Below are 25,158 nucleotides of genomic sequence, written 5' to 3'. Positions count from 1 at the left end.
TGCTGTCGGGCACATAGCCATCCAACACTCTATCCTCCAGTGGGGAATACTCGGGGATAGCAGTAGCATCCGGAAAGACCGAACAAAGTGCATGGTAGACTTGAGCATACCGGAAGTACTCTCTATCGTTTAATTTATATTCAATTTTAAGCATTTCGAACGTTTTGAAAGCTCCCTTCGCCCACAGATCACCCACCTTACATATACCAATCATATCCCATTTCTCAAAGCCTTTCGATCTCCACAAACAGCCCAACCGCCCAGAAGCATACAACGGCGTCGCCCGAGTCAAGCGATCCCTCCACCCCATCGCAGCATTCGCCACGTGCCACACGTGCACCGCCAACCGCGTGGGTCCCGTCAACCGCATGTCCTGGGTCACCGAGTACAGCGCCCTATTATAGTCTCCACCCGGAAGCAGGAGTTTATCCATCTCAAAGGCCGGGTTTAAGGCAGGACCATATATCCCGTGGTTCACCGCCGCCAAATGAGACGCCCAATAGTATCGTTTAATATCGGGGAGGGCGACCCCCCCATCATACCAAGGGAGCGTCAACTTAGCGAGAGCAATCCGCGGCCGCCCGCCCCAAAACAGTTGGCGCTGAAGACCCTCCACCTCCCGGAAATAACGGGCCGGCACGACATCAAGGGTATTTTGCAAGGCATACAAGAAACGAGGCAGCGACATCATTTTAAACAATGCCGCCCGTCCGAGCGGCGAGAGCGGAAGTCGTCGCCATCTCGCTACATCGGCCTTCAACCGCTGGAGGGGAGGCAGAAGGTTTCGCTCATAGCGAACCGCGGGGTCCAGTGAGATAAAGATTCCCAAATATTTGAACCCCAGGGTAACAATCTGAGCTGGGCAACCCCGCGGCAGCAGGGGGGCATCCCCCGAGAGGACGTAGACGCACGACTTATAAGGGCAATTTTGACGTCATGACGATCTAAATATGCCAGCACCTGCTGTATTTTTTGGGGGGAGTTGAGCCCCCTCACATTCCATGTTAGGCATAAAAGAATTTCAAGGACCATCTCTAAATTTCACATATAACAAATGACATTCACCATACAGCATCTGTTCTGCATCAATATCCGTCATGTAATAGGATGTCTTAGTACCTTTTAGCTACAACAACAATTTCCCACTATCCCCCCACCTGTCCGCACCCCCCACCCACTTCAGCAACCCTAACCTGCCAAAGCCATCCCAAACCCCCCCAAAGAGTGTCCAATAGAAACAAGACGCTGCCATTGCAGCTATGGGGATCACCAACGGGGAGAGCTGGAGCGCAAACTCCCTCCCATGTGTAAAGGGAGGTGACCGGAGATAAACAGTACTGTATCCCGTCCATAACTTAATATAAGACAGCACAGGGACAGCAATGAAGATTAGAAAAAGTATAGTCATATATATCAAAGAAAACATAAAAGTCTTGTCTGCCGTAGCAAGGTTCAGGTGAGCAGTCTGCTGGAGTCTGTAAATGATGTAGGGCAAAGCATGCCCATGCACAGGTCTCAGAGTGGCATTACAGTGCCGCTTTCAGGAGGATGACTCCCTGTGTACACATCCTGAGGATCATTCTGCGGTGCCTTGTGAGGAAGCATCATTGTCGTTGTCCTTTTGATTAGAAGAGCTCTTGGACTGACGTTTCAGTGCCTTCGCATACTCCATTGCGGAGTTCGGCGATGTGAAAATCCTTGATTTGCTGTTCAGGTCGACACGCAATCGCGCTGGATATAGCATTGCGTAGGGTACCTTCTCTGCCATACGGATTTTCTTTGCCGATTGGAACTCTTTTTGAGCTGCTTGTACCGCTGCGGTGAAGTTCGGATAAAAGGCAAGGGAGTTACATTCATGGACAATGTTACCCTTCTCCCTGGCAATGGGGAGAATGGCATCCCGGTCTCAGTAATTTAGGAGACACACGATTATGGGGCGTGGGGGTCCCCAGGAGGGTTTAGTGACCAGTGAGCGATGTGCGCGCTCGACTATTAAAACAGATGACAGGTTCTCGGCCCCAAAAATCACCCATAAGAGAGTCTCGATATATGTTTCGAGGCAGCCTGTGTTGGTGGATTCCGGTAAACCTGTGATACGCAGATTGTTGTGCCTTGATCTAGCATCAAGGTGAGCACCTTCTCCATGTCCGACGTTTTAGTTGCCACCTGCTGTAGGCCGTCCTCCGCATCCGATATATGCGTTTCCGCCTCTCCGATCCGCAGAGCTTGTTTGTCTAATTTGGCGGCCATGTGGTTCATTCTCAGATTGAGGGTATCTATCTTGCCGTCTATAGTCTGTCAGCTGGACTGGACCGCAATGAGAGTTTTTTCGATCGCAGACAGGCTATCCGTGAGGGTGTCCATCTCGGTGTCCAACGTGTCTCGTTGTTGAGAGTGGCTTGATATGTGAGGTTCAAACGCGAGGCAAGGCTGACTCTGTTCTGATTTGCCCATTTTTCACCTGCCGTTCACTTGCCAGCCGCACTTGGAAGAAGGTAGTGAACGCTTGGAAGTCTAGATCGTGAAAGGGAAGTGTTGCCAAGCTCCCTGCACCAAGATGGGAGCACAAATGACGTACACTATGCAAGGTCTGAGCAAGAGCGGCACAGACAAGGGCAACCTAGAGACAGGGCTTCACAGCAACGGCAACCCTCTATCTCAGCCCACCACACAGCCAATTCCCTCGCAGCAGAGATGCCCCCTCTTGCACATGGAGCTCACTCAGTTAGGTGCTTCCGGCCTCTAGTTTTGCGCCACCAACCTGCCAGAGTATAATGCACCTCCAATGACTTTGAGGACTGGGGTCAGTAGAATGCAGCGTGATGGTGACAGAGACTGAAAAAGGGGTTGGGCAGCGGCAGACATTTGGCAGGTGGGGCTTTGGTGGTCCAATTGTTCCCAGAACTATTTTTGACCAGCTTGATTTGCATTAAAATAATTATTTTTCTCCTAGGTTGCATTGCGGGCCCAGGCAGAGGGCATATTGAGGTTTGGATCTGTGGGCACTCCTTTTTGATGCCAACAATAGGAGATGAGGCCGTCAATTGTGGCTGAATGTTATGGTGGTTCAACTAAAATTGTTTGGAAAAGGAGGAATGAGGTGGCATGAACTGTTGCCGGAACAAAATATTTTGGTGAAGGGTTGCCCCTGCCCCGACGTCCTGATATTGCACCTGGGGGAAAATTATGTTTTTAAGGTTCAAAGGACTGGCGCTGGTGAAGTCTATGAAGCAGGATTTACTGTGTGTGAAGGGAGTGTGATATGACAGGATTAATGCCAAGCAGAGTTTGGAGTGTGTAGCTCAAAAACCTGGGGCAATAGACAGAGCTCATAGAAAAAGTAACAGAGAATTGAGGAAATTTTGCAAGGCAGAAGATTTTATATTTTTGTAACACGGCGACATAAGATATAAGAATTTTGAGCTCTTTGGAGATAATGAGGTACACTGGTCTATTTTTTGTGGTGAATTGTACCTAATGCAGATACGGGGTGTTTTGGCAGGGATGCTACATTTGCCAGTCAGGATGGTAAGTCAGTGAGTGAATTGGGGGTACAGAAAACTCTGTGGTTTTTCTGGTGGGGGTTTGCCACATAACTTTAAAAAGTTATTCCAAGAAGTTGGTCATGGTTAGACACAGTTGAACTTGTGGGGGGAGGGAGGGAATTTGAGATAGCAACAGTGTTGTATGCACAGGATTTGGATGGGGGAGTTTGAGTCAGGAGAGTTATGACTGGAATTTGGTAGGTTGTGTTGGGAAGGGTTACTTAGGGGAGGGGTTTTAGATGGTGTTAGAAATGGAGGTCTCTAGTTGGCAGAGGTAAGTACCTTTATCCAAATAGAGACCCTTGCTTCTAGTCAGGGTAAGGGGGATACTCATCTAAAATAACCCCTGCTCAACCCCTTGGTAGCTTGGCACAAGCAGACAGGTTTATCTCAGAGGCAGTGTTTAAAGCATTTGTGAGCACATACACTAATACAGTGAAAACTAAACATGACCAAAATGACAAAAATCCACAATACAGTAATACAAATATGACTTTCAAATTGTAGAAATAGATCAGTTCAAAGCAAATTGCAGATGCAACACTTTCCACACAAAGTACCTTGGATGCGGCGCGCGCACACAGCCAAAAAGGGTCGCAGGGAAGGTGATGCGTCGGTTCCTTACACTCAAGGAAGGTGATGCATTAGTTCCTTGCTCTGGGGGAGGTGATGCTTTGGTCCCTTACTGCTGAGCTGGGGAGGTGATGCGTCAGGTCCTTACCGTAGAGGAGGTCATGTGTCAGTTTCCTACTGCGTGGGGAGGTGATGCATCTGTTTCTTACTGCGTCCCCCAACAATGCGTTAGACCTGGCACCTCGATGCAATGCAACAATCTGGTACGATGCGTGGGTTCTTGCAGCCGCACAGCAGGTCTTGCATCACGGTGAGGTGCAGTGATCTCGGACTTCAGAGATTGGTGCACTCGATGCGGCGTGTGGCGATTTCTTGAGCCACGGGCGGGCACTGAATTGATTTCTTTAGTGATGCATCGGAAACAGATGCAGATACGCCACACTTCTCGAAGTTACATTACTTTTCCAGCTCCCAGCTGCAAACAGCCTCCAGAGGTACAAAACAACAGCAGGCAGCTCTTAGCAGGTCAGAACTCCCAGCAAGGAAGTTCAGGGGAGCTGGTGGTGACGTCTTTGTGCGTAATCGCCAGGTAAACTGTCGGGAAAATGTCTGTGGAATGTGTAATTCAAGCCTGACGGGGTTATGGTCAGCTAATGTTCTTGGAAGCACCTCTATTTCTGATACCTAGAACGTGCTGCAATCACTCATGATCCAGTAGTCAAGCTGTGACCAGCTACAGTGGGTGGTGGAAATGTGTGTGCCTTCTAATTTGGTTGGGTTACGCAGGCACCAAACATCCGACAGAGCAAGTTCTGCCATACCTTCATTAATGATCCTGGCTGATCTGGGCGAGTGTCCCCCTACCCCACTTGACTTGTCCATAATTGGGTCTAGGTGAGTATTTAGATCACCGCCCCATATTATGGTAGCTTCCAGCCAGTCACACAGTATGGAAAGTATCCGTTCATAAAACGCAGGGTCTTCTACGTTGGGACCATATACTTTAACCAGTGTGATTAAAGACCATGCAAGCCTACCGTGCGTTATGGAGTACCTGCCTGCGTCATCTATGCAGCTTTTGATCGCAATAAAGGGCAGAGTTTTCTTGATGAGGGTGAGCACCCCTCTAGCATATGATGAGTATGGAGAAGCCTGTCTGTAGCCCGCCCATTTAGCCCCTATCTGCTCCTCAGTGTGACGTGTTAGGTGTGTTTCTTGTATAAGGGCAATTTTTTTTTTTTTTTTTATTCGAAACCGTTAGCACACAATAAAATACAAACAAGGGCCTACAACCACCAGGGCCGGCCGCTATAGAGCCCGAGGGCCCGCAATATAATGCCACACAGTCCGTCGAACCATAGGCAAGGCGCCCGGCAGTTTGTAAGCACATATAACAGGCCGTGGCCGCAGGCCAGGAGCAATTGAAAACAACAGTTTCATTTTGTATTAAATATAAAACACACTCAAGGCAATGAGAGTCCGAAGTAGCAGCGTGCTCTTCCCGGGACGGGGAATAACATATAGTGTCCAAAGCAGTTCCTGTCCGGAAGCTGTAGAGGGGGGCAATGGGAAAACAAAGCATGATGCACACCTCAAGCCCTCCCGCTGGAACGCGCGGCTAGGGGGTCAGAGCAATATCGACCTCTAATGGCAGAGGCGGGGTGCAGATACGTCCCCGATATAGATTCCACGGACCCCATACCCTAGTCCATTTCCCTGGCTTACCTCTCGCCACATACGCCGTCTTTTCCCTAAACATACACCAGTCCATATTCTCCTTCCATACGTCAATCGTGGGCGGCCTCGGGGAGCCCCATAGCTGTGCAATGTTACGCTTAGCCACCATGTACCCCAAGGTCACCCACTGCGTCTGTGCCGCATTACAATCATTCGGTTCCCAGACATTCAACAAACACCTCCTAGCCTCTGGCAACAGGGCCACATGCGTGACCCCCTCCATTACTGTGTGGATACTGTTCCAGAATCGCACAACCTCCGAACATTCCCACAAAATATGAAGAAACGTGCCCGGCAGGCCACATCCACGCTTACACAATCCATCCATCGAATAACCCATACGCAGCAAACCGGGCCCTGTGACATACACTCTATGGAGGATCTTCAGCTGTACAAACCGTAGGCGGGCCGGGTTCGCCACCTCTTTCGGGGAGGCCACCGCCGATACCCAGTCCTCATCATCCAATTCCAAGCCATCGCCCATCCACGCCTCCCTCAAACGGAGCAGCAAGTCCGCACGATCGTTAATGAGTTTCTTATAAATCAGGGAAATAGTGCTGTCGGGCACATAGCCATCCAACACTCTATCCTCCAGTGGGGAATACTCGGGGATAGCAGTAGCATCCGGAAAGACCGAACAAAGTGCATGGTAGACTTGAGCATACCGGAAGTACTCTCTATCGTTTAATTTATATTCAATTTTAAGCATTTCGAACGTTTTGAAAGCTCCCTTCGCCCACAGATCACCCACCTTACATATACCAATCATATCCCATTTCTCAAAGCCTTTCGATCTCCACAAACAGCCCAACCGCCCAGAATCATACAACGGCGTCGCCCGAGTCAAGCGATCCCTCCACCCCATCGCAGCATTCGCCACGTGCCACACGTGCACCGCCAACCGCGTGGGTCCCGTCAACCGCATGTCCTGGGTCACCGAGTACAGCGCCCTATTATAGTCTCCACCCGGAAGCAGGAGTTTATCCATCTCAAAGGCCGGATTTAAGGCAGGACCATATATCCCGTGGTTCACCGCCGCCAAATGAGACGCCCAATAGTATCGTTTAATATCGGGGAGGGCGACCCCCCCATCATACCAAGGGAGCGTCAACTTAGCGAGAGCAATCCGCGGCCGCCCGCCCCAAAACAGTTGGCGCTGAAGACCCTCCACCTCCCGGAAATAACGGGCCGGCACGACATCAAGGGTATTTTGCAAGGCATACAAGAAACGAGGCAGCGACATCATTTTAAACAATGCCGCCCGTCCGAGCGGCGAGAGCGGAAGTCGTTGCCATCTCGCTACATCGGCCTTCAACCGCTGGAGGGGAGGCAGAAGGTTTCGCTCATAGCGAACCGCGGGGTCCAGTGAGATAAAGATTCCCAAATATTTGAACCCCAGGGTAACAATCTGAGCTGGGCAACCCCGCGGCAGCAGGGGGGCATCCCCCGAGAGGACGTAGACGCACGACTTATAAGGGCAATTTTGACGTCATGACGATCTAAATATGCCAGCACCTGCTGTATTTTTTGGGGGGAGTTGAGCCCCCTCACATTCCATGTTAGGCATAAAAGAATTTCAAGGACCATCTCTAAATTTCACATATAACAAATGACATTCACCATACAGCATATGTTCTGCATCAATATCCGTCATGTAATAGGATGTCTTAGTACCTTTTAGCTACAACAACAATTTCCCACTATCCCCCCACCTGTCCGCACCCCCCACCCACTTCAGCAACCCTAACCTGCCAAAGCCATCCCAAACCCCCCCAAAGAGTGTCCAATAGAAACAAGACGCTGCCATTGCAGCTATGGGGATCACCAACGGGGAGAGCTGGAGCGCAAACTCCCTCCCAGGTGTAAAGGGAGGTGACCGGAGATAAACAGTACTGTATCCCGTCCATAACTTAATATAAGACAGCACAGGGACAGCAATGAAGATTAGAAAAAGTATAGTCATATATATCAAAGAAAACATAAAAGTCTTGTCTGCCGTAGCAAGGTTCAGGTGAGCAGTCTGCTGGAGTCTGTAAATGATGTAGGGCAAAGCATGCCCATGCACAGGTCTCAGAGTGGCATTACAGTGCCGCTTTCAGGAGGATGACTCCCTGTGTACACATCCTGAGGATCATTCTGCGGTGCCTTGTGAGGAAGCATCATTGTCGTTGTCCTTTTGATTAGAAGAGCTCTTGGACTGACGTTTCAGTGCCTTCGCATACTCCATTGCGGAGTTCGGCGATGTGAAAATTCTTGATTTGCTGTTCAGGTCGACACGCAATCGCGCTGGATATAGCATTGCGTAGGGTACCTTCTCTGCCATACGGATTTTCTTTGCCGATTGGAACTCTTTTTGAGCTGCTTGTACCGCTGCGGTGAAGTTCGGATAAAAGGCAAGGGAGTTACATTCATGGACAATGTTACCCTTCTCCCTGGCAATGGGGAGAATGGCATCCTGGTCTCAGTAATTTAGGAGACACACGATTATGGGGCGTGGGGGTCCCCAGGAGGGTTTAGTGACCAGTGAGCGATGTGCGCGCTCGACTATTAAAACAGATGACAGGTTCTCGGCCCCAAAAATCACCTATAAGAGAGTCTCGATATATGTTTCGAGGCAGCCTGTGTTGGTGGATTCCGGTAAACCTGTGATACGCAGATTGTTGTGCCTTGATCTAGCATCAAGGTGAGCACCTTCTCCATGTCCGACGTTTTAGTTGCCACCTGCTGTAGGCCGTCCTCCGCATCCGATATATGCGTTTCCGCCTCTCCGATCCGCAGAGCTTGTTTGTCTAACTTGGCAGCCATGTGGTTCATTCTCAGATTGAGGGTATCTATCTTGCCGTCTATAGTCTGTCAGCTGGACTGGACCGCAAAGAGAGTTTTTTCGATCGCAGACAGGCTATCCGTGAGGGTGTCCATCTCGGAGTCCAACGTGTCTCGTTGTTGAGAGTGGCTTGATATGTGAGGTTCAAACGCGAGGCAAGGCTGACTCTGTTCTGATTTGCCCATTTTTCACCTGCCGTTCACTTGCCAGCCGCACTTGGAAGAAGGTAGTGAACGCTTGGAAGTCTAGATCGTGAAAGGGAAGTGTTGCCAAGCTCCCTGCACCAAGATGGGAGCACAAATGGCGTACACTATGCAAGGTCTGAGCAAGAGCGGCACAGACAAGGGCAACCTAGAGACAGGGCTTCACAGCAACGGCAACCCTCTATCTCAGCCCACCACACAGCCAATTCCCTCGCAGCAGAGATGCCCCCTCTTGCACATGGAGCTCACTCAGTTAGGTGCTTCCGGCCTCTAGTTTTGCGCCACCAACCTGCCAGAGTATAATGCACCTCCAATGACTTTGAGGACTGGGGTCAGTAGAATGCAGCGTGATGGTGACAGAGGCTGAAAAAGGGGTTGGGCAGCGGCAGACATTTGGCAGGTGGGGCTTTGGTGGTCCAATTGTTCCCAGAACTATTTTTGACCAGCTTGATTTGCATTAAAATAATTATTTTTCTCCTAGGTTGCATTGCGGGCCCAGGCAGAGGGCATATTGAGGTTTGGATCTGTGGGCACTCCTTTTTGATGCCAACAATAGGAGATGAGGCCGTCAATTGTGGCTGAATGTTATGGTGGTTCAACTAAAATTGTTTGGAAAAGGAGGAATGAGGTGGCATGAACTGTTGCCGGAACAAAATATTTTGGTGAAGGGTTGCCCCTGCCCCGACGTCCTGATATTGCACCTGGGGGAAAATTATGTTTTTAAGGTTCAAAGGACTGGCGCTGGTGAAGTCTATGAAGCAGGATTTACTGTGTGTGAAGGGAGTGTGATATGACAGGATTAATGCCAAGCAGAGTTTGGAGTGTGTAGCTCAAAAACCTGGGGCAATAGACAGAGCTCATAGAAAAAGTAACAGAGAATTGAGGAAATTTTGCAAGGCAGAAGATTTTATATTTTTGTAACACGGCGACATAAGATATAAGAATTTTGAGCTCTTTGGAGATAATGAGGTACACTGGTCTATTTTTTGTGGTGAATTGTACCTAATGCAGATACGGGGTGTTTTGGCAGGGATGCTACATTTGCCAGTCAGGATGGTAAGTCAGTGAGTGAATTGGGGGTACAGAAAACTCTGTGGTTTTTCTGGTGGGGGTTTGCCACATAACTTTAAAAAGTTATTCCAAGAAGTTGGTCATGGTTAGACACAGTTGAACTTGTGGGGGGAGGGAGGGAATTTGAGATAGCAACAGTGTTGTATGCACAGGATTTGGATGGGGGAGTTTGAGTCAGGAGAGTTATGACTGGAATTTGGTAGGTTGTGTTGGGAAGGGTTACTTAGGGGAGGGGTTTTAGATGGTGTTAGAAATGGAGGTCTCTAGTTGGCAGAGGTAAGTACCTTTATCCAAATAGAGACCCTTGCTTCTAGTCAGGGTAAGGGGGATACTCATCTAAAATAACCCCTGCTCAACCCCTTGGTAGCTTGGCACAAGCAGACAGGTTTATCTCAGAGGCAGTGTTTAAAGCATTTGTGAGCACATACACTTATACAGTGAAAACTAAACATGACCAAAATGACAAAAATCCACAATACAGTAATACAAATATGACTTTCAAATTGTAGAAATAGATCAGTTCAAAGCAAATTGCAGATGCAACACTTTCCACACAAAGTACCTTGGATGCGGCGCGCGCACACAGCCAAAAAGGGTCGCAGGGAAGGTGATGCGTCGGTTCCTTACACTCAAGGAAGGTGATGCATTAGTTCCTTGCTCTGGGGGAGGTGATGCTTTGGTCCCTTACTGCTGAGCTGGGGAGGTGATGCGTCAGGTCCTTACCGTAGAGGAGGTCATGTGTCAGTTTCCTACTGCGTGGGGAGGTGATGCATCTGTTTCTTACTGCGTCCCCCAACAATGCGTTAGACCTGGCACCTCGATGCAATGCAACAATCTGGTACGATGCGTGGGTTCTTGCAGCCGCACAGCAGGTCTTGCATCACGGTGAGGTGCAGTGATCTCGGACTTCAGAGATTGGTGCACTCGATGCGGCGTGTGGCGATTTCTTGAGCCACGGGCGGGCACTGCATTGATTTCTTTAGTGATGCATCGGAAACAGATGCAGATACGCCACACTTCTCGAAGTTACATTACTTTTCCAGCTGCAAACAGCCTCCAGAGGTACAAAACAACAGCAGGCAGCTCTTAGCAGGTCAGAACTCCCAGCAAGGAAGTTCAGGGGAGCTGGTGGTGACGTCTTTGTGTCCCTCAGACTTTATAATAGGAGGCAAGCTCAGTTTCAAGCCCTTGGAGATCTTCCTCAAGCAGGGGACACAGCAAACAGCAACGTCCTTGTCCCTTTCCTTGGCAGAACGTAGCAACTTGATTCCCAGAAGTGATCGAAAAGTCTGTGGTCTGGGCCCCTCGTAAAATCCTTTGTTCTCTGTGGCAGAGAAGCTCTTTGCCCTGCCAAAACTAGTTCTGTCCTCTCTGGTTCAGCTTCCTGGCAGGAGGTGGAGACAGCATTGTCCTTGGCAGACCAGGACCATTCAAGGCACACACAGTGCACTGCACTAGGGACTTAACAGTAAACCAAATCGACTAATCATGGAAACACTAATCCATAACAACAATGTGCAAAGGGAGCACTTGCACTTTGGCACTGAACAGCAGTGGCAAAGTGCCCAACACACCTAGACCAGCAAAACAGAGTCAAACACACAGCAAAAACACAGGAGGTAAAGGCAAAAATACAGGGCAAACCTACACCAATTATTCCAGGTGTAACATGTGTCCCCTCAAGCTGAAATGTGAGGAGAACTACCCACCCTCTTGGGAGTTCTCTTCACTAAGGCAGAAAAATCTGGACAGAGCATCAGCATTGGCGTGTTCTGTACAAGGGCGATGTTCCACCATGAAGTCCATCCCCTGTAGAGAAATGGACCACCTCAACAACTTTGGATTTTCACTTCTCATCTGCATCAACCATCTGAGGGGCCTTTGGTCGTTCTGAACCCAGAAGTGAGTACCAAACAAGTAGCGCCTCTACTACTTCAGCGTCCAGACCACATCCAAGTCTCACGCTCAATCATACTCCACCTCAGTTCCCGTGGAAGTAACCTCCTGCTAATAAAGGTTACGGGTTGGTCTAGGCCCTCCTCATTTAGCTGTGAGAGCACAGTCCCCACATTATGCTCTGAAGCATCTGTCTGCGCCACAAAATCCTGTGAGAAGCTGGGTGCCTTGAGCAGGGGCACCGTGCACATGGGAGATTTCAGGGCATCAAAAGCTTTTTGGCAGGCATCAGTCCAGTTCACTTTCCGGGGCTGCTTCCGGGAAGTCTGCTCTGTCAAGGGGACATCAATGGAGACATAACTGTTGACGAATCTCCTGTAATACGCATTGAGGCCCAAGAAAGCTCTCAACTCTCTCTGGGTCTTGGGAGATTCCCAAGCCAGAATGGTATCAATCTTGGGCTGTAGGGGTGCCACCTGGCCATTCCCTACTTGGTGTCCCAAGTACACCACTGAACCCTGCTTGATCTGGCACTTGCTTGCCTAGATCGTGAGGCCTGCCCTCTGCAGAGCCCTCAACACATCCCAGAGGTGGTGCAGGTGTTCATCTGAAGTGGCACTGAACACTGCTATGTCATCCAGGTAGGCGGCACTGAACTCCTCCAGTCCAGCCAACACCTGGTGGACCAACCTCTGAAAGGGACAGGGGCATTCCTCAACCCAAAGGGCATCAGCCCAAATTGGTAGTGCCCCTCTGGGTTGGAAAATGCTGACCTCTCCTTTGCCCCATCAGTTAAGGCAATCTTCCAGTACCCAGACATTAAGTCAAATGTAGAGAGGTACTGGGCAGCTCCCAACAGATCGATGAGCTCATCAGCTCTGGGGATGGGGTGTGCATCAGTCCTGGTGACTGAATTGAGCCCTTGGTAGTCCACACAGAACCGGAGTTCTGGTGTGGCACCTGGTGCGGCGGCCTTTTTGGACCAAGACCACTGGGTTGGCCCAAGGGCTGTTTGAGGGCTCAATCTCCCCTAGTGCTAACATCTTGGAGACCTCCTCCTTGATGCAAGCATTGAACCTGTAAGTCACTATGTACATTTTGTGCATCACAGGAGGATTGTCCCCAGTGTCCACATTGTGGACATACCACTGAGTGACAACAGGGGTCAGGGAGAACAGAACAGCAAACTGTCCCAACAGTTGGTGGCAGTCACTCTGCTGTTCAGGAGTCAGGGTAGGGGAGAGTGTTACACCGTCCACTGACCCATCCTGTTCCTTAGCAGACAGGAGGTCAGGAAAAGGCTCAGCCTCCTACATTGCACTCCTGCCACAGGGACTTCATGTACTTAGATATGAAGTTGGTGCCCCGTTCAGACACCACCTCTCTGTGGAACCCAATACGGGAGAAATCCCCATCAACGCACTTCCCACTACGGGGGCCGTCACAGTCCGGAGAGGGTAAGCTTCCATGTACCGGGTGGCATGGTCCACCAAGACCAGGATGAACCTGTTGCCCATGGCTGTCTTGGGTATCATAGGCTCCACAATGTCAATACCTACCCTCTCAAAGGGGTTGCTGACTACAGGGAAAGGTTGGAGATGAGATTTGCATTTCTTCCCACTCTTACCACTTGCTTGGCAAGTCTGGCAAGAACTACTTGTGTCAGAGTTCTTACACATTTGGGGTCTGTAAAAGTGGGTGACAAGCCTTTCAAAGGTCTTGTCTTGCCCGAATACCCTCCAATGGCACATCATGAGCCAGACCCATTAGGACGGCTCTGAAGCGCTTGGGTACGAAATGCACATGGGCTGACCCAGGCTGAGCAACATTAGGCTCACTATACAGGAGACCATTCTGTTAGTAAATCCAAGTGATCCAGACTGATCACTTGCTGCCTGGTTTGCAGCAAGCTACCGGCATTTCTGCTGCTCCTGGCAGAATTCCTCCCTGGAGGGGCCCCCTTCCTGCTGTCAATGAGTCAGCTCAGGTCCCCCAGTTCTGCCACTTGCTCCCCTCTAGGGTCCAGGGCATCCCCCTCAAGGTTTGCCTCCTCCTGGACTGCAGTACTAGACTGCACACAGGCTCTGCAAACCAAATAGACCAATCATGGAAACACCAATCCATAACAGCAATTTACAAAGGGAGCACTACACTTTGGCACCAAACAGCAGTGGAAAAGTGCCCAAAGCACCTAGACCAGCAAAAATGAGTCCACCAGACAGAAAAAATACAGGAGGTAAAGGCAAAAATACAGGGGAAACCCACACAAATTATTCCAGGTCTAACAGATGGTTATGAAGATATAGTGAGGACACATATTTTAGTATGAAAGGCTTAGGTCCAAGGATGTTTATTAAAGTTTTTCACCTGTTTCATTAAAGTGGCCTTTTCCACACTATCATGTAGTCGTCCGTTCTTGGAAATGCCATCCTGCCTGATGCTAGGTCACACAGGAGCCTCATTTCATGCGCTGTTTGACTTTCTCTGAGAGCGATTCAATAATCTTTGAATCTAACCTAGCGAGCACCGCTATACTTACAGAATTGAGCTGCATTTGTTCCGTAATAGTCAATCTTTTTCAGCAGTTTTGGGGTTAACACTTTGCAGGGAGATAGCCTATGTGCATCCAACAGTATTTTACTGTTAGATGCAGGACGACACCCTCTGATTTATGAAGGCACAGCATCAGTCCGGCTACTTGTAGCCTTTAATATCCTTATTGTGTGTGCAGTTTCTTCTAGACTGTTGTGAACCCAAGTTGGAAGAGGTCTACTATTCCCCCCTCCCACTTCTTCTCTGACCGTTCTTGGAATTTAAGAAACCGTAAATAAAGAGTGTATCATCAGGGATTCAGGTAGTGTGTCTGCAGTGTTCCCTCTCTTTACATCAAGACCTTAATTTCTTATGCTCATGATGTAATGCTATCCATCCTGTTTCAGTTAAATCAGCCCATTTTGGCATACGAGAGAGACTACATTGGATTGTCTCAAGTTTCATAATTATTAGCTAACTACAGCATGTTAACAGTATCCTAACTTCCATCCCCATTGGTAGGCATGATTAATGATGATTATACATTAGGCCACAGCATGAAATAATAAAGAAAACAATATTCTTTGCATGGAACAACCCAAAGGATAAGAACTGAGTAGACATACATATAAAACTGTATGAATCTGTATTAGATATGATGTTTTGATGCATCAATCCATAAAAAGTAGAGGACATAAGGCAAGTGTAATGGTGAGTACTATGATCTATATTCACAGGAATATTTGTGTTAAACGCTGAATGATTGATAAAGATCTTTTTTTATGTAGAATCATAAAGAGGTGAGTGTGTGAGGATTATATGACGTTACAACGCATACATTAACAACGACGCATTTTACATCTCGTTCGTTACAACGCATGTTGTTACAACGACTTGCGCTGGAGGGCGCTAGACTTAGGAATAGTATGATTTACTATTCCACCTCCAGCCTACGTTACAGTAGGGAAGGTGTTGGAATAGTAAATCATCTATTCCTTAGCTTAGAGCGCCATCCAGCGCAAGTCGATGTAACGACTTGTGTTGTCATGTCCGCGATGTAAACATACAGCGGTGTAACGCCCGCGTTGTGGAGGTTGTTCTCCGTGAATGAGAGATATGTATGTGTACAAATGTAATAAATTGGGTTTTGTTGGTTAGTCATGTTTTTAGCATTGTGTACACTATTGTAGATACCTGTCATTTCATGAGATAACATTTTGTATGAAAAAGAAAGGAGATGTTTCACTCACTATAGATAAAAAAGTTATGAACAATATGAATCGACTAAATAAGATATTTGCCTTTTTAAAAAACACTGTTCTGAGCCTATTGCACATTCATGAGAGTTTCTAGGATGTACTCCAACTAATTGGGAAGGTTAGACGGGGGACTTTTTGTGTATATCATAATGTTAACCAATACATTACAAGAATTGCGGATGTATGACGTTACAACGCACACTTTTACAACGCATGCACTTACAACGCATTTTTTACAACGCATAATCCATTACAACGCATGACATTACAACGCATGACACTACAACGCATTTTTAAAAAATACCTTTACAACGCATTTCCATTACAACGCATACTACCTTTACAACGCATACCATTACAACGCATAATATTAAATTACATTTAAGGTAAGTATTAGATAGTATAGGGGTAAAAGTTACTTTTCTAACTCCAGGGGGTGCAACAGTAGGGTAAGTGTTGGATAGTATAGGGGTAAAAATTACTATTCTAACTCCAGGGGGTGCAACAGTGGGGTAAGTGTTGGATAGTATAGGGGTAAAAATTACTATTCTAACTCCAGGGGGTGCAACAGTAGGGTAAGTGTTGGATAGTATAGGGGTAAAAATTACTATTCTAACTCCAGGGGGTGCAACAGTAGGGTAAGTGTTGGATAGTATAGGGGTAAAAATTACTATTCTAACTCCAGGGGGTGCAACAGTAGGGTAAGTGTTGGATAGTATAGGGGTAAAAATTACTATTCTAACTCCAGGGGGTGCAACAGTAGGGTAAGTGTTGGATAGTATAGGGGTAAAAATTACTATTCTAACTCCAGGGGGTGCAACAGTAGGGTAAGTGTTGGATAGAATAGGGGTAAAAATTACTATTCTAACTCCAGGGGGTGCAACAGTAGGGTAAGTGTTGGATAGTATAGGGGTAAAAATTACTATTCTAACTCCAGGGGGTGCAACAGTAGGGTAAGTGTTGGATAGTATAGGGGTAAAAATTACTATTCTAACTCCAGGGGGTGCAACAGTAGGGTAAGTGTTGGATAGTATAGGGGTAAAAATTACTATTCTAACTCCAGGGGGTGCAACAGTAGGGTAAGTGTTGGATAATATAGGGGTAAAAATTACTATTCTAACTCCAGGGGGTGCATCAGTAGGGTAAGTGTTGGATAGTATAGGGGTAAAAATTACTATTCTAACTCCAGGGGGTGCAACAGTAGGGTAAGTGTTGGATAGTGTAGTGTAATATTATGCGTTGTAATGGTATGCGTTGTAATGGTAGTATGCGTTGTAATGGAATGCGTTGTAAAGGTAGTTTTTAAAAATGCGTTGTAGTGTCATGCGTTGTAATGTCATGCGTTGTAATGGATTATGCGTTGTAAAAAATGCGTTGTAAAGGTAGTGCGTTGTAAAAGTTGCGTTGTAAAGGTTGTTCCCCAAGAATTGCATGTCTTTAAAAACTTTACATTTAGCATAATGAAAACACTTGTGTTTAACAAGTGCATTCTTACCTTCAACATCCTGTTTACTCTAAACACAGGTTTCACTCCAAAGACTACATATAACAGATCAAAAGGTAACACGGATGCTACATCGAGCTGTGAAACAAACAAAGTGCAGTTAGTGCTTGTAAACCAATTGCACCCTGTATATGATCTTTGTTTCTGCAAACAACATCAGATATTGCTTTCCCTTGATAGAAACATTTTATACCTATAAACAAATATACACTATCCTTATTAATATTTCTTGTCTTGTACAGAGCTCCATTGCTTTACCACTAGAATTACACTGTGTGCGTATATGTGCAAACATTCACTATTGCATTGACACTGATCATGATATGTCAAAATTATAGTGAATGTTATTATTTTTCTGGGCCAAACATGGAATTTCTTGGATGCGCTGTACCTCCAAAAACGTACACTTCAAAAGCACGACTGACAGTTTTGTGGATTGGTATGGTGTTAACCTAAATTTCATGAAGCAATGTGTCCCAGGATAAGGAACAAAACGGCATTTCAAAATTCAGTTAAATAAAAAAGGATTGAATTGAAGAAATCTAATGCGGACCCCTTTGAGCTTCCAACTACAGGCCCATATCGCTACATCTGTGTCTGAGTAAATTCATAGAGACTTTAATGAATAAACAGCTTCTGACCTACTTGGAGGCCCATTCCCTTCTGGATCCCTCTCAGTCAGGTTTTCGAGCCTCCTACAGCAGAGAAACTGAGCTGGTGGCAGTGTGAGAAAACATCAGACTCTTTTTTGATGAAGGTATTCCAGCTATGCTGCCACTATTCGACTTCTCTGCTGCATTTGACACAATCTCACACTCTATCCTGATCCAGATATTCATAGAGATCGGGGATGGCGGAAAACATTTAGAATGGCTTAAAAGTTTTCTTAGTAAGAGGACTCAAACTGTGCTTATAGAATCCTTCTAATTCTGTACCATGACCCTAGATAAGGGGGTGTCACTGGCTCAAGTTGTAAGATCCTGTGATTTTGAAGTCATCTTTTATGCAGATGAGACTCAATTGATCATCTCGATGGGACCCACTCCGCATCTTAAAAAAAGTAGATTAATTAAATGTATGAAGAAAATTGCCTCTTGGATGATGTTGCATTGCCTACAACTAAATAGCAATAAAACAGATATTCTGCTATTTATTAAGACCCTGCACTGGTCGGATGACTGATGGCCTCCGGAACAGGGCATGGCCCCCACCCCAAAAAGGTAGTGAAAAACCAGCCAATCCTGATAGATGAGAACCTCTCCCTGAGGGAGTGGGTAAGCTCCACCTACAACGCCTGCTTTGGGATCATGCGCCTGCTCAGGAGGGCATTCCAATGGCTGTTGCTGCAAACCAGGAAAACCCTTACTCAGGGATTTATTGTAAGCTGCCTAGACTATGGGAACGCCCTCCTGGTTGTGGGAAATGAGGCACGTCTGTACAAGCTTCAGTTAGTGAAGAACACAGCGGCTCTTCTGGTCTGTAAAATCCCTCCACGCACTCCTTCCGTGCCTACTTTAAAGTCCCTACACTGGCTGCTGGCGAGAAAACAATCTTTGTTTAAGATCCTTTGCCTGGTTCACAAAATTCTGTTAGAGAAGGGCCCTCTCTCCCTTCAAAAGAAATTGCAGCCATACCTGCCTACTCATAACCTGTGGTCCAGTTGGCAACTCTTGCTATACCCACACTGTATACGCATAAAGGGATATGCTGGGCGATCTTTCTCCTGTCTTTCGCCCCACCACTAGAACAGATTGAAATTTCACATTTTGTCCTGCTCTGACTTTACCAGTTTAAAAAAGTGTCAAGACTTGGCTTTTTCAACTCCCTTTTCTAACCCTGTCTTCTGTTCATGCCAAAGCGCAGAGAGACCCCTTTGGGGGATTCGATTTGCACTCTAAAAACTCCATTAACATAACATAATTCAAGGAGTGAGTTCTAGAGCAAAATTTTAAGAAAACGAAAAAGGTTTATTACAAAAATGTTGAAGTACAATACAGAATGCTGGGTAACACAAAATCAATGCGATAAAGGACATCAATGCAGAATAATACAATGACAAAAATCAAAGAAATGCTAAGTCCCAAATGTGCAGCACAATCAGTAAGAAATCTGGCTCACCCCAAAATACTAGGGTTTATAAAAAAAAATGTCCCCATAGAAGAATATGAAAACTGTGTAGACGCACTGTAGTGTGAGCAAAGAAATACACTTTGGACAAATCAGAATGCAGACTTTAAAATCGTCATACGGCCCTACCACATCAAGAGTAACCCACTAGATGAATTGTGATTCAGTTCTTCTGACCTAATATCAGAATAAACGAGTTACATAAATAACCATGAACCATTGTGAATACATGTAACACTGCATGCAGGCGGAAGGTCCTTGGAAACATTTTGCAGGATGAGCCCATGGTAGAGGCCTTTCGTCAACAACAGTCATTTGGAAATAAACAAATCCATATCCTGCTTGATTGCATGCAACAGAATTATAAACAAAATGTGAACCTGATGAGGCGTCCATTTTGAATAAGACGGTGCAGGGGCCTGGCTGAGCACTAGTTAGCAAATACAAAGGAAACATACTTTAACTGGTTATAGTGGAATTGTTTCATCTGCAATAGTATAATTTTACTATACACATATGAAATCAAATGTAAATTAATACTTTGCACACTGTTAATAATGTGCGTTTTTGATCAATATACAAAACCCCCAAGTTTTTATGGTGTTTGTGGCATAAGCGTTCTTCTTAAGACACAACATTAAGGAACAAATCCACGAATAACAACGTCATACGTTTACTTACGTAAAAAATAATCGTTGCTCTTGGTGAATCCCACATGTTTTTTTTGCTAGATTTCTGTCTTTGGTTATGCATACTGAACAAAGTCTCAAATCATAACAAAACTGCCTGAAGGAATATTTTCTTCATCATTGTTAAGGTAATAATATGGATTAGATATGAGCTAAATAATTCATTACGTAGAGAGTTTACAAATCAATGAATTATGATGGATTGCAACACTTTGATGGTTAATGTTGCGGCATCTGTCTTATACTATGGAAAAGGGGAGCACAGCCTCTCTTCCACTCCCAGGGGCCCATCACTGCTTAACATGCGCAGGGGGTTGCTGGTGGGGCCCTCCGGCACTCATTTTGGGGATGGGTACCTATTTTTCCTCATCAGACATTCTCTGCAAGCAGGAAAGGAAAGAACATACAAAGGGGGAGTGCAATAGGAAGAGAAAGACAGAAAAGCCAATGCAAAGGAAGAATGGAGGAACCTTCCCAAATGAGGTAACGGGTCAGGGAGTGTCTGATGGTGGATGGAAGAGCCATGAGGTCGATTCAAGACTATGCTCCTTGAGCAACCAGATTGAGGCCATCTACCCAGCTCCCACGAGCAAGCCTTATACCTCACAGTGTCCCTGAGGGCCTAATGAGTAGCGGAGGTGAGTTCAAAGGAGATAAAAGCCTGAGGGGGGTCTTAATTTATTGTGCAATCTGGATGTTGAGAGCTATGGTAGGCATTTCCTACTCTCAAACCATGAGGCCTAAAACCCCTCAGTCTGCTGTGCACCACCCATGGTCCTCCACGAAGCCTTTTTACGTGATATTACTGCAAGTTCTGTTGTCCTCTATTTGTGCTGCAACATGGCTTCCTTATCCCCATCATATAGTCCTACATTCCCTCTGCATCAGTCCATCCAGGCCCCAGAAGCTTCAGCATCTGAAAAAGTCCTTTTGGGCTCTAGCAAGGTCTGGGTGTTAGAAGCAAAGAGACAATAAATCTGACATTAAGCAAGCCCTTTGCATCTTTTTAAGCAGCAGTGGAGCAGGAACGGAGTCCTCTCGTTACAACCTTAGAGGTCTACCACCCTTCAAGTCACTTGCCATGCACCCATATTCCTCATAGCCACCGACACCTTATAATGTCCTTGTAGGCCCTGTTAGTGGCTGAGGTGATGTCACATACCAAGAAAGTGATGAATACACAATCACGCACCAGGCACACATTCATAAAAAACGTATGGCAGCCATGTCATGATTCACTTTGCAGCCTACAACTTTCTTTGAATGACTGTTCAACAACATACTAGTGTGTCACACAACCCATTACATTTCTACCAATGTATCAGTGACCTGGCTACAATAAATATTTCAGTGCAGAATGGTGCGAGAGCCTTGTGCAGTCAGACAAAGGCAACATCTGTCCTTCAGTACTTGTTGGTGCTCCTTCAGGTGCACTGGTGTCTTAATGATTTTTTATATAGATTCAATCTTTGTGACTGTGACCATCCTTCGGTTGCTTCATGACTCAACTTTCCTCCTGCCCCCATTGAACAACCGATAGAAAATGGTCATAGCATATGCTGATTTAATTGGTTAAGGATATCTGACTCTGCCGGTAAAAACAAATTTTCCTTTGGGTATATGAGTGGTGGACATTTTGTTCTGCATGGTAAGGGATGACCTCCTCGGACAGCCTCTCAGTATTGAGCACAATTTGGGGAGGCAGCATCTCGGGGCTCCCAGCAATTGTTTACTGAGGGCGGCACCAATCTTCTACTTCATTCTTCTCTGCGCTATTGACTCTCCTAAGCTTCGGGGACTGCAGCCATGTCTTGGGTACACCATGTGACATTTGTGGCAATTGGACATGTGTGGAAGGAGAATAGTGCTGTTAAGTGAATTAACTTTTTTTGTTACCATTTTAGCACAGTGAGCTCTTTGAGGGTACAAATAATGTAGTAAAGTATTGCTCTGCCTTTGTGATTTTATTGGAGAGCTAGGTGCTGCACAATTCTAAATCAATAAAAAATGTGAGGGAAATCAATTTTTTGCTATACACGCTTTTAACCAAGAACTAGCCAACAATGCGGTACACCACAACTTTTTGTGAATATTAGTGAAGGTGGAGATGTGAATCATTTTCAGTTCATGGTCAATGGGGATGACTTCTCTTTCCGTTTCAGGGTGTTTTGACAAAGGAAATGTAGGAAATGCGACAAATCACGAGCACCATCGTTGACATGTCCTAATTCATGCAGGGGCAATTTTACTGTCCTGTGTGACAGGACAATTGATGATTTCTATAATGGACCAAAAGAAAACAACGAAATGTCTCATATGGATTATCTGCGGTTCACGTGGGCAATGTTTGTTTCCTTTCAAAGGCAAATGTATGTATTCCTGTTCCATTGCACATGTGTGTCTAAATCCGTACTCCTATTGCACATGTTCATAATTATCAATTGAAGTACTGTATATCACTGGGATAATTGTATGGTTTATAAGGGATAAGCTTCAATTTGATCCCTTTAGTTTCCTACCAAACAGAGTGCCATTTCCTGCATAGCACAGTTTAATATCATACCTCAGCCACTAGGGGGCCCATCATGGCTGTACCTTTGGAATAGTTTCTCTAAGAAATGTTGTTTAAAAAAATATTATGGTGGTCTTACATCTTTCTGAGTGAATAAATCTCCAAGACCCAGCACAGCAGCTGTTTTTTTAGGTCCTCCTGGTCTGGCACATTCTGGACTTCTGATTGGTCGAATTGCATGTAGCATTGTGTGCAGATTCACCAAACCAAAGAAGGCCATGTTCCAACTGCCGCCAGGCTGGAGTCAGGCCCAGAGACTGAAAGTGATCAGCAGCGCGTGTCAAGTTAGTCATGTGACTGAGTGCAACACGGCTGCTGCAATGGGAATAGATTGAGCCAGTAACCACTTAAGGTAATGCTGAAACCACATTTCATGGCTCCTTGATGGTCCTAGAGGATCGTGTTGCTTTGTTTTCACCTTTTCATGCCTACAAACATTTTTCAAACTCCTGCTGCAAATAGTATTGGTTATTAGATAAAAAGTAACTATGCAAGAACCTGGCATTTTAAAAAACCGAAGCTTGCAGGACCACTGGGACCTCAGACAGTGATGGACAAACATTTGTTTCCACAGATGTATACCTTGTGCATGATGTAAAATATCCTTCTTGCTTGTAGAAGTTTCCTTACTCATGGAAGTAGAAACTTATCGGCCTGCCTTTTCACTCTCTCAATTTGCTACTGTGATTGAGGTCCCTTTGCATTACTCCATCTACTTTTTGGGAACAGTTGCAGTTTAAGTATGCATAAATTACTCACATGAGTTCCACTTACCGGACTTTCTGTGCAATTATGTTTCATGTAGGAGCCCAAAAATACCTACTGCAACAGCTAAAAATAGATCATCTTTTACTGAATTAGAGCTGCAGGTAGTTATGATCGCAGATTAATCTTACCAGTGGCAGCTGTTTCTCTAATGCGGAGTAGCATCGCCCCTCTGCCTTTATGCAGCAAAAGAAAGGAAACAATGAAATGATAATAACGAAATATTATCTTTTCATTGTGTCCTCCTGCTGTGGCAGCTGGCTTGAGGGGGCGGGGCTGAAGAGCAGGGGAGGAGGATACAACCCTCCTAAGAGCGCAATGACTGGTTGGTCGGCCCTCTAGGGCTGCCCAAAACAGTTATGTGCCCTTCCCATGTTCTCCATGCAGGCTGCATTACAGCCTGCATGGAGAACAAGACCACCCCTCCAGCCCCTGGCTGAGCGCCGTGCCACGGCACTTAGACCAATGACAATGCTGCATTGCAGCCTGCATGGAGAACAAGACCACCCCTCCAGGCCCTGGCTGAGCGCCGTGCCACGGAACTTAGACCAATCACAATGCTGCATTGCAGCATTGTGATTTGCTGTGGGGAGCGTGGGAGCCCTCACACTTCTTGCTTCCTATTTCCCCAAAGAAGGAAGAGGACGCAGGAGAGGCTGCGGCAGATGGCGAGCTGGGCGGGCCGGAGTTGAGTGTTTTTTTTTACCCGATTCCCCCTGCCCGCTTCTCCCCCCCACCTGCTCCACTGGGGTTCGAGGTAGGAGCGAAGACTGAATCTTACAGCTATAGCAGTAGCGCCTCCGGATGGGAGTGCTGCGGGCGGTGGAGCAGGGTGGGGGAGGAGCAGGGTGGGGGGTAGTAAACTACAGAATACGGCAGAACCCATGATTCTCTGGACAGTAGAGAGGAAATGTCGTTTATCGCAGAAGTTTCCATAAGCAACAATTGTGGACGAGTCTAGCATCCCTGCTTGCCGTAATTGTGCAATTGCAGTTCTCGAAAAGGAAGGTTTGGGAGTGCGCCTCCCTCATTTCCTCTGAGGCCTGCAGGCTGCATGTCAGGAAGGAAGCGGTGTATGGCATCGGTGACTTGCAGCTAAGTTTACCCTATTGGCTCTCTGATACCTCGGAAACTGCATACGGCAAAGAGAAGGGCGCTGCAGACCCACTGATAGCTAGCCTCTAGTCTTAAACAGACTTGGATGTGGCAGTGTCTCCAGTAGATCCGACACGCTACTTGCTTTACGACAGACACATACGAGTGAAGAAAATGTGTTGACAGGTTCCTGCGGATGAGCAAGTCGGACATAGTCTTTAAGAAAATTTACAATCGACAGGCTCCCACAGAAAAGGTCCATCAATGCACATCTGCTTGACGCGTGCAGACAAATCTGGCAGACTCCGCAGAACACACATCTGGTGACGTTTCAGAATGGAGACAAGTGGCACGTTGCCTAAAAACAAACATTTTATACATTATAGAATTGTGAAAATGCACTTTTATTTTGGGAAGAATATGCCAGTCTGGCAGCCAGACTCCTACAAATCGGACGTGTAAGACTGTCTTCTGAATAGGTACATCTGGCACACGTCTGACAGCCCCATCTGAGATGTTCCTTCAAACCAAGCACACCTGGCACACTCCTGTAGAAAAGGCAGATTCCCTTCCAATTTTCTGATGCAGCCTGAATAGCTTGAATGCTGATAGCTAACCATGTTATTACGCACTTTGGGGAACCCGATTCAGCACCAGGGGGAATACTGCATTTACAACAACACACATTACAAGGTGCTCTAAATGAGGGTCTCCGTGTGGCTGTGTGCCTCTGGAAAAGTTTATTCAAAGAAGCAAAACACTAACG

General features: G+C 46.4%; 1 protein-coding gene across 1 annotated transcript in view; it reads right to left on the bottom strand.

Annotated features, from left to right (window-relative positions):
* CNGB3 (cyclic nucleotide gated channel subunit beta 3) overlaps positions 1 to 25,158 on the bottom strand; it is a 966,824-nt gene that overhangs the window by 392,400 nt on the left and 549,266 nt on the right. Inside the window, exon 9 of the mRNA XM_085604101.1 lies at positions 17,136 to 17,222. Within this exon, the coding sequence (XP_085460227.1) occupies positions 17,136 to 17,222 (87 nt within the window). The remainder of the gene's footprint in view (positions 1 to 17,135; positions 17,223 to 25,158) is intronic.

Source organism: Triturus cristatus, chromosome 5_1 (assembly GCF_964204655.1).
Source record: "Triturus cristatus chromosome 5_1, aTriCri1.1, whole genome shotgun sequence".
Classification (NCBI taxonomy): domain Eukaryota; kingdom Metazoa; phylum Chordata; class Amphibia; order Caudata; family Salamandridae; genus Triturus; species Triturus cristatus.
The sequence above is the reverse complement of the archived record's forward strand: the minus strand, read 5'-3'. Positions and strand labels throughout refer to the sequence as shown.